Raw genomic sequence first — 10,575 nt, 5'->3', positions numbered from 1 at the left:
AAATGGCGACGAGGATGGGATAAGACAGATCGAGGAGGAAAGCGAGCTGCCCTGGTGAGATAAAGGAGGAAAGAGCCGGCCAGCTTAAGATAAGGTAAGAAAAAAGCTGCCTCCTTTCTCGCACTGGGGACATAGGTTCTGCTACCCTTTTACGGTCTGTCCTTATCTTAAACGAACAGGTGGAGAATGAGTTTTTGTGCACATCAGAAGGCGGTACCCGGGGGGTGGGGTGGGGTGGGACCAGGGTCTGAACGGGAGATTGAGGGAAGGGAAAGGGTGTGAAAGCTCCTGACCCAACCCAAGATATTCCGTTGGGAGATTGAGGGAGCGGGAGGTGTGCCAGGGAGTGTGAGGGTCTGTGGGAAGGTGTGAAAGATGCCCGACCCAGCCTGAGAACACCCCCAGGCGGAAAATACTGACCCGGCCCAAGAATACTCCAGCAAGGACCAAGGGAAAATGGGAAATAAAGCATGGAAACTAAAGACGGATAAAAATGCCCCACCCCCGAATACAGCTGCGGGATTGATGTATGGGAAATATGGATCTAAGTCATGTACTCAATTGGCATTATGGTACAAGTGGACAAAGGAGGATCCAGACCCATTCCCGAGATGGGGCTCCTTAAGATCAGAAATTGTAGATAACTTGTCATCTCGACTAGAACAGAGGACAAGTGATAAGTCAAAATCTGAGCCAGATCTTAAAGCTTGTGAGATGTCGGAAAAGGAAGCCCTACAAGTGAATGAAGTGGGTAGAAATTTGGTAAAACAGAAAATGTTGAAATTAGAAACACAGGTTAAAGGGTTGCCACAACAAGGGATTGCGATTACCCCCGCCTCTGTAACTGCCTCTGAAATTGCAGTGCAAGGGCAGGAAGATCAGGGAAGCAATGTAGGTGTTTCACCTGCGTGTGCGAATAGCACACCGAGTTTGTATCCGGACCTGGGAGCCATGGGGCTGCTGGCCACAGCTTCTGCCTTCCCGGTTCAAGAAATAACTCCGGCGGGACCAGGAGGAGTGCCAGCTCAATCGGTGTACCGACCGTTTAAAGAAAGCGAATTGAGATCAATGAAGGAAAGAGTGTTGGAACTGAGAGGAAATGTAGGAGCAACAAAGGAGTTAATAATGCAGTGGATTGAGGCACACCACTGCACGCATAGAGACATTTGGGTGTTATGTCATGCAGTGTTGTCCCCATATGTGTGGAAAAGAGCTAAGCAAGATGCCCAGTGGCCAGAGGACGAGCCACTGGCTCCAGCAGTATGGACTGCTGTAGAACGATAGGCTGCGCATCAGCTCCTGTATGTTGGCATTGAGAGAGCGTTGCGACTGGCAGCATGAGATTGCGATAAGATTTATGAAACAAAGCAACGTCAAAGGGAACGGGCGTCCGAATTCATGCATAGATTAGTGCAGCCATTCTTACAATATGGGGGTTTTCAAGTTGAAGAAGAGATACCATAGTGAGCGCTGACTAACTTCCTAATGGAAGGGCTCAGGCCTCAAATCAAGAAGCAATTAAAGTATGTAATGCTAGGTTGGCAGGCCAGAGGAGCAAATGAGATTTGTATAGTGGCTGATCAATGTTCGGCCTGGTCAGAAGAAAAGGACAGTGCAAAAACAAAAATTAAAGAAGAAGTGTTTCAGCTGGTGTTGTTAGACAAAGTGGCAGAGCAGAGAAAGAATAAGGATTGGAGAAAGTGGGAACTCGAGGAAGATGACACAGACTCGGAAGAAGAGGCGGCCAGACAATGGGAACGGCGAATGAGAGTTCCGCAAAGACCCCCACCAGCAGTGCAGGGTGGACGGCCCAAAAATGGAGTGGAAGAAACAAAGGCTGGACACAAGCGCCACCACAGACCTGCTCGAGAACTGCAGCGGGCCTAAGCCAGGTACAACCAACTGCGCCGCAAGGATGTTTTCAGTGCGGGCAACCAGGACATTGGCAGAGGAATTGCCCCCACAGAGGACGACCGGGGTTCCAGCAGGAAGAAGGATCGAGACAACCACAGGATCCTAAGTCATATTGACAGACCGCGGATGGACTCGTGTTGCAAGGAGCGATGCTGACATTAACACCAACAGAGGAGCTGATCTACACTCTGGATGTCTCAGGTAAGAAACTTTCCTTTTTAGTTGACACGGGAGCCACTCACTCTACTATTGCAGTTAAAGCATGAGTCACATTTGCTCTACGGCTGGAATATGGCGGCCCTACCCCCCCCTTTGAATTGACAGAAACGTGTGGTGGCCGCAGAGTTTCTGAGGTGGTCTCAGGGTGGCCCTATGCCGTATGGCTATCTTTTACAGGCCGTAGGGGTCTCGGTGGAATTAAAGCACGGAGTTATAACTTTTTTCATTTCTAGATTGGCCGTAGCAATTCGACAAGCCTTAGCCATGATGTAGATGTGTTCCACGTCGATCGTACGTAGGGCGTACGGTGGGCTTGCTTTATTCATGCGTTTTCCGTAGGCTTTTATCAATGAAAAATGAATTTTGCCAACCCCCAAAAAATTACGGCGGCCAAACTATTTCCACATTGGCCTTAGGGACCCCCCTGCGGTCGCCTTGCGGGCACTTTGATGCTTCCTTGTGTCTGCCTTGAAAATTCTATGGCCGCTGCAGGGATGCCCTAAGGTCACCGTGCAACATCAAATCAAAGACCGTATGGCACCCCCACGTTTTCGGTCTCCACAATTTCTAAATACCCTGTGCGGCTACCCGAAAAATAAAAACATATGTGACTGCTACATTGTGTGACCGTGGAAATACTGCGGCCGCCCTATAATTGCTAGTGGCCGTAGATTTTTTAGACCCTACGGCCTCCGAGTCAAATGTGACTGAAGCATAAGGAACTGCCAGGGGTTGAAAAATCCAATACTAATGTACAAGTAGAAGGGTTGGGGGGTAAGATGCAGACATTAAGAACAACAACACAATTACCAGTAAGATGTGGGCCTTTGCAGGAAAAACACGCTTTCCTTCTCACAACCACTACACCGGTGAATTTGTTAGGCAGAGATTTGTTGTGTAAGCTGGGATGCACGATAACATGCACAAACAAAGGGGTTTTTGTTGATATTCCCCGGGATAAAACACATTCAGCAATGATGATTTTGATGACACCGCACCCGGTTGTCTATTGGTGGAGGCTGCCAAGACAGCCGATTAGTGATGTTTTGATATGTTTCGATGCAATCTTAGCTGAAAGTAAGGAAATGCAAATGTGGCTAGACAATGCACAAGTAATGACACACACCTACTATGATCCCCCACATTGTACAATCTGTTATGATGCGGATGGAAATGATGCTGAATTTGCTAAGAAAATTTCTCCACATCTGAAAATGTGCAATGATCTATTGATTTGCCATCTAATGATTGGTAAGGAAGGTATTGCAATTGTGGTTAAGCTCACAAAGGTTAAGTTAAGAAAAACAAAGGCAATTGACAAAGTACTCGCCGGGAGTAACCTCGCATGTGACAATAACCACGGCAAAGGGATATCACCCAAAGGATTTGGGATTTATGGTTTATCGCCTGCAGGAGGCAGCAGTGATCTGCACAACAACAATGTTGCATTGGCAAGTGCATAGGCTGGCAAATAACAAAGGGTGGATTTGTGATTTTTAGGAACAAGTGTTACGAGGATTGGTGGAGGAGGTTAATTTACCACCTAAGCGTGAGATGGTGATGGAGACGATAAGCATAACAGGAAATGTGGAAAATTTGATAGAAAGGGTCCCACAAAAATTGTGGACCCGACATGACAATGATGTGGTTCATATCATTGGGGCAACGCCCCTAGTGGTTAAACTCAAGCCTGGAATGCCTTGGCCGAATGTGCGCCAATACCCTCTCCGTAAAGAAGCAGAGGCCGGGATAGCACCGGTGATTGAATCTTTGAAGGAACAAGGTATAATTGTGGAAACGTCAAGTCCCTGTAACACACCTATACTGCCAGTGAAGAAGCCACAAATGGATAAATGGAGATTTGTCCAAGACTTGCGAGAAGTAAATGAGGTGATTCAAGGGGTTTACCCTGTGGTACCGAGTGCAGAGGGATTGATAACATTCATCCCTGCAAGCTCCACCCATTTTACAGTCATTGATTTATGTTCGGCGTTTTTCTCCGTACCAATTGATAAGGAATCGCAGTTTTTATTTGCTTTCACGTATAAAGGACGTCAATACACATGGACGGTCTTGCCGCAAAGTTTTGCTGATAGCCCTACATTGTTTTCACGTGCTTTGCATAAGGACTTAGAAGATATTGTTTTCGAGGGTAAATCAGTGCTGCTACAACATGTGGATGACTTGCTAATTTGCTCCCCAAACAAAGCAGTGTGTGAAACAGATACGCTGCAACTGCTACAGGCATTAGCAAGAAAAGGCCACAAAGTAAACAGGGACAAGCTACAATTAGTGCAGGAAAGGGTTAAGTATCTGGGATACCACATTAGTAGGGTAAGAATACTGATTCTGGCTCACTTTTCCCCATGTAAATGAATGGGGGATTTTCAGCGATTCATAATTTTTTTCCCTAAAAATAAATCCCCTTTTTATCCCAAGGTATATTTATTTGTCTCCCCTTTTAACTTGGAGGTTGAACCTCATTGAATTGAACAGCTCACTCATTGAACCTATAAAGATTTGTTCATTCTCAAATTCCTTCAATAGTTTAATTTTCTTTGCACAATAATCCCCATCTAAAATATTGACAAACAAAACATTTGAATCTTTATATTTTTTAAGATACCCCATTTGTGTCATTACGAAATGATAAACTTCTCTTAATGCTCTTGTTTGACCACCTCCTGAGCCACAGGTTATTTTTTGTTAAGCCCCGCCCACTTTTCTTTAAGCCCCGCCCACTTTTGTTAAGCCCCGCCCACTTTCCACAAGGTATTCAATAAGCCCCGCCCACTTTTCTTTAAGCCCCGCCCACTTTTGCTAAGCTCCGCCCACTTTTCATAAGGTATTTTTTCTAAGCCACGCCCACTTTTCCTAAGCCCCGCCCACTTTTGCTAAGCTCCGCCCACTTTTCATAAGGCATTTTTTCTAAGCCACGCCCACTTTTCCTAAGCTCCGCCTACTTTTGCTAAGCCCCGCCCACTCTTACATCATTTCCAGTTCATCTCTGACTCACAAAGAAATCACTAGAAAATTACAGGATGTTATGGTTTTGAAAAATTTCCCAATGAAGGCTTGCCTAGGCTTGCCCAGGGAATTTCCAAAGGAAACCACACCCACCAGTCTTTCTCTATAAAAGCTTCAAACCCAGGCTCCATTTTAAACATTTGTTTTTGCTGGCAATGGTGTTCTGTGTGCTTGTCTCGAACTGTCTGTCTTCTATGGAACTAAACCTTCAAGTTGATGAACTGGATTCAAACCTCTTATCTATTGAGGTAAGATTTTTTATTTTCCTATTTTCAAACTTTGATTGAAGCATACTCATTTAATAATTAAATAACTTAATTAATACATTATTATTTTCTCTCACAGGAAATTGCGTCTGAAATACGAAATGAAAATACTGCTTTTGCTACAACTTGGGGGGAAATTGTTGGCTTGGTTGAAGACCTTATGAGCGACCAAGACCTTGAGTGGGATGACTTTGGTGTTCCTTGGAACTCTCTGTCTTCTATGGAACTAAACCTTCAAGTTGATGAACTGGATTCAAACCTCTTATCTATTGAGGTAAGATTTTTTATTTTCCTATTTTCAAACTTTGATTGAAGCATACTCATTTAATAATTAAATAACTTAATTAATACATTATTATTTTCTCTCACAGGAAATTGTATCTGAAATACAAAAAGAAAATACTGCTTTTGCTACAACTTGGGGGGAAATTGTTGGCTTGGTTGAAGACCTTGAGTGGGATGACTTTGGTGTTCCTTGGAACTCTCTGTCTTGTATGGAACTAAACCTTCAAGTTGATGAACTGGATTCAAACCTCTTATCTATTGAGGTAAGATTTTTTATTTTCCTATTTTCAAACTTTGATTGAAGCATACTCATTTAATAATTAAATAACTTAATTAATACATTATTATTTTCTCTCACAGGAAATTGTGTCTGAAATACGAAATGAAAATACTGCTTTTGCTACAACTTGGGGCGAAATTGTTGGCTTGGTTGAAGACCTTATGAGCGATCAAGACCCACAGAACGAGTTCGTCCTTGATGACCCAACCAAAGAGTTATACCTTGGAGACCAGCAAAATCCTGAAAAAGAGTTTTACAGCAATAGTACTCATTGTGAGTTATCAAGACAATACCCACTGAACAAGTTATACCTTGATGAGCCAGAATACAAGTTTTACCTTGGAGACTCACAAATTTTGAAAAAATCAGTAAATGAGTTCTGCCTTGATGGTTTAAATAACTACCTTGGAGACTCAGGAAAAGGGTTCTGCCAAGATGGTTCTAAATATGGGGCCTACCTTGGAGACTCACAAATTTTTAAAAAATCAGTAAATGAGTTCTGCCTTGATGGTTTAAATAACTACCTTGGAGACTCAGGAAAAGGGTTCTGCCAAGATGGTTCTAAATATGGGGCCTACCTTGGAGACTCACAAATTTTGAAAAAATCAGTAAATGAGTTATCCTTAAGAGACTTTGTAAGTTGGTTTTACTTTGAATACTTGAAATGTGGGTTCTGGATTGATAACTCACAATGTGATACATATCTTGGAAACTCAACGGGAATGTGGTTATACCTTGAAGACTTGGAGAGTTGGGTTTATGTTGGACACTTGAAACTTTTTTGGGGGCTTTTATTTATTTATTTATTTATTTATTATTATTATTATTTTATTTATTTATATTTTAGAGACTTTTGGAGTTGCTATCACTCTTTGGGATCTAAACCTATCGATGTAGTTCTTTGTCGGATGGTGCTTGATGGGAGCAAGATCAAGAAAGTTCTGGGAAGAAAGTGCAGGCTTACTCCCCCTTTCTATGTCATCAAACCTTAAAGCCTTAAAAGACAGAATTGGAAGAAGAAAAAAAAACGTAAAAATATATATATATATAGGTGGAAATCTCATTTTGAAAAAGACATTGTGTTGGGCGAGGATTGAGTTGGGGTTGAGATTTTGAATGTGAGGGTTGGGGTTGAGATTTTGAATGTGAGGGTTGGGACACACACACACACATACACATCAACAAACAAAAGTTAAGCCTTGACTATTCAGTTGAGGATTCTGTGTTTGGGGTTCACAGATCTAAGAACGTCCCCCTTGACACACATTATATACTGTTATACACCTCGGACTTGGCCCTCGAGTGTCCACAACGGTGTATAGTAGGAGGGAGTGAAGCGCCAACCTATTGCTCCCATTACACACACACACACACACAAACAAAAGTTAAGCCTTGACTATTCAGTTGAGGATTCTGTGTTTGGGGTTCACAGATCTAAGAACGTCCCCCTTGACACACATTATATACTGTTATACACCTCGGACTTGGCCCTCGAGTGTCCACAAAGGTGTATTATATGCTTAGTTTTGTCTTTTGTAATTCCTGTGAATAAAATGAACCTAAAATCTCTTCCCCTTCCAAATCATATATTTTATAAGTCCAAGGAACTGTATCTATTACATCAACAATTTTAAAAAGTTCTTTCGTCCATCGTTCAGTAAAACCCTTTTCAAAATGAGATTTCCACCTATATATTCTTACGATATCACCAACGTTGAACTTAGGTTTTCTGACATTAATCTCTTTTTCATATTTTAATTTTGTAAATGTTTCTGATGGCTTCATATTCGTTGACGTGTGAATCGTGTCATTATACTTATCCACAATATCCTGAATAAAAGATAACCATTGTTGTGAACCGAGTTGTGTGAATTTTTTATATAGTCTCTCTTTTAAGGTACGATTAAAACGTTCAACAACAACTGCCTTCCCTTCATTAAAGGTACTGTATAATGTAATACTGTTATTTTTTAGAAAATTCATAAATGTCTTGTTATAAAACTCTCTACCCTCATCAGTCCACAATTTCTTAGGTTTTCTCTTACTTTTATTAAATATCTGTTGAAAAGCTAACATAAGAGTATTACCTGTTTTGTTTTTTAAAGGGACAACCCACGCATATCTACTCCTCAAATCAATAACGGTTAAAGCATACTTGTACCCCTTATCATTATTGAGTTCAATCAAATCAGCAGACCAGATATAATCAACTTCCTTGGAATAAACTTTCCTTCTCTGAAACTTTGTGAATATTGGTTTATGTAATTCATCAGCTAATTGCTCTTCAGTCTTAATAGCATCATTAGAGCCTATAAGTTTTTTGAATTTCCAAGTCCAAGTTTCAATTTAGCACTAATCATCTTCTTCACGATGAACCTATCAACCTTTTCTCTCAAGGTTGGATTTTGTATCAGAGACAAATTATACAACATTTCTCTATCGGCTTCATGCTTTTCTTCCAACGTTGTGGTATTCCCATAATCAATATCGTGTCTCATGCACACTTCATCAACTCTATTGATTGGTTTACTCCAGGATTTAGGATTGTTTGCCTCATCTAATCTTTTATCCAAGTTTGTGCCTGGACCACAGAAAGAATACCCTGGAAGATGTAATTCCCCTGGTATTCCAGTAGTTGTAAATTTACTTCCTGATAAAAACTTTTGTATATCTCCTCTGAGTTTGTGTTTGGAGATAAATTGATTTTTTTTTGAACCACACACCGAACATATACCTTTTTGTATAACCCTGTTATTTTTACTTTTAATATATGAAATATTTTTAGTATTAGTTTTCTTTTTACATTTGAGACAATAACTCATTTATTTATGAGAAAATTTTCTGCAGAGTGCAAAAACCTTTTTAGTTTCCAACATGCACATTTGAATCTTAATTTTTAAAACATAAAGAATCCTTAGAAATGCCTTCACTCTCTCCTCCATTTATTTAAGAAAAAACTTGAATTAAAATGAATAGCTTGACGATGCTAATAGTTTTGTTGAAAGTATTGCAAATAGACTTGTTAATTCTTTGTATTCCTCCTTGGTGGGTTGAGTTATTTTCTGTAATACCTCTATTCTTTTTTGAATCTCACTGGTTTCCATACTATAATATTTATTTATTCTCTCTCTTTCCTCCCTCTCCTCCCTCTCTCTCTTCTCTTTTTCCTCCTTCTCTTTCTTCTCCCTCTCCTCCCTCTCTCTCTTCTCTTTTTCCTCCTTCTCTTTCTTCTCTCTTTCCTCCTTCTCTCTCTTCTCCTTTTCCTCCTTCTCTTTCTTCTCCCTCTCTCTCTTCTCTCTTTCCTCCCTCTCTCTATTCTCTCTTTCCTCCTTCTCCTTTTCCTCCTCTTCCCTCTCTTCTTCAACTCCTTCCTCATCCCTTACTATACTTGAATCGTTTACACCCCATAGAATATTATACATATATTCATCAGGATTTCTTGTTATTCCTGTATCCAAAATAATTTTTTTTACAACAGGAAACCAATAAAATTTCTTTTGAATTTCTAAAAGAGCCTTACCTTTTCTTAACCTTATAATTTTTTCATTATTTAACATTCTAATTAAATCTAAAGTTGTCGGTTTATCAACATCAGCATAATGCCAATCTTTTATTGAAAATACCTCATTCTTATGTTGTAGAACATATTTATTAAAATACCGAATACCCTTTTCTTGAAGGTATGCTTGGACACAGAAATGATAATTTTCTTGAAGCCTTCTTGCTGTCATTTATGTATTAGAAATATATGTTAGAATAATATTATGGCACGAAACACCTCCCCATCTTCCCATAGTTAAATCATTTTGTATTTCCTTACTTATTATATATAATCCTGTTTTTTCTGTTTTCATGAGATAAACAAGGGCAAAACCATTATTATATTTACCCTTATTAAATTCTTTTATTTGTTGTTTACTAATCGTGGCTCCACAAAACTCATTCTCGATACCAAGTGGATAATATTCTTCCTTACGAGACTGATTTAATTGTTCCAGGTCTTCGAGGTTAATTTTAAATGACCAATTATACCCTAAATCATTCATATCATACCCCCATTGTTCTATTCTCATACAAATGATACGCCCTTCTTTATAAAAATTTATTTTAATTCGAACTGTGAATTCTGTATGACCTGGAGATAATATCAACACTTCTGTATCTTTAGAATACACAGCCGTTTTATTTAAGTATATATATTGTGATAAATCGCTTAATCTCACCAAGTCATTCGCGTCAGTCGGGCTTGGATAATTTTTTTAATTTATAAGCATTTTTCATGTTAATATTTTTGTTTATATTATATTTATGTCGTTCAGCCTGTGCCTTTGTGTAATAATTTGATAAATCAATATCCAGTTCTTGAGATACACCAAAGATAGAACCATCTTTACCAACATAAGTCATTTATATTAGATTAAAAATAATATCATAAAATTTTTTATTTTTGTTGAGTTGAAATAACACATATAGACATAATTGACCACAACACTTGGAATTTAATTCTTGGACTTGAAATGTTTGATAAACACCATTCTGTAAGAATTTTATGACTTCAACAGGTGGTGGAAGACCAAAACTATC

General features: G+C 39.7%; 1 protein-coding gene across 2 annotated transcripts; it reads left to right on the top strand.

The window, feature by feature from the left end:
* The first annotated feature begins 2,265 nt into the window (after window positions 1–2,265).
* LOC147012203 (uncharacterized) lies at window positions 2,266–7,849 on the top strand. 2 transcript variants are annotated; one of them, XM_085856032.1, is made up of 3 exons: window positions 2,266–5,408; window positions 5,798–5,974; window positions 6,072–7,849. In XM_085856032.1, the coding sequence occupies exons 1-3, from the start codon at window positions 5,316–5,318 to the stop codon at window positions 6,981–6,983; spliced, it is 1,182 nt and encodes a 393-aa protein (XP_085712158.1). In that variant the 5' UTR covers window positions 2,266–5,315; the 3' UTR covers window positions 6,984–7,849. The 2 variants fall into 2 exon arrangements, with proteins under 2 accessions (XP_085712158.1, XP_085712157.1); XM_085856031.1 differs by having other exon boundaries at window positions 2,267–5,700.
* Window positions 7,850–10,575: the final 2,726 nt, after the last annotated feature.

This window comes from Eptatretus burgeri, chromosome 15 (assembly GCF_056783735.1).
Source record: "Eptatretus burgeri isolate ZD-2024b chromosome 15, Ebu_testis_v1, whole genome shotgun sequence".
Lineage (NCBI taxonomy): Eukaryota > Metazoa > Chordata > Myxini > Myxiniformes > Myxinidae > Eptatretus > Eptatretus burgeri.
Note: the sequence above shows the minus strand (reverse complement) of the source record. Positions and strands in the feature narration are given on the sequence as shown.

Excerpts from the sequence above, each read along its gene's own strand:
- LOC147012203 (XM_085856031.1), top strand. The coding sequence starts at position 5,587 with ATGAGCGACCAAGACCTTGAGTGGGATGACTTTGGTGTTCCTTGGAAC. Across the intron at positions 5,701-5,797 it reads CAAACCTCTTATCTATTGAG|GAAATTGTATCTGAAATACA; the intron begins GTAAGATTTTTT and ends TTTCTCTCACAG. Across the intron at positions 5,975-6,071 it reads CAAACCTCTTATCTATTGAG|GAAATTGTGTCTGAAATACG; the intron begins GTAAGATTTTTT and ends TTTCTCTCACAG.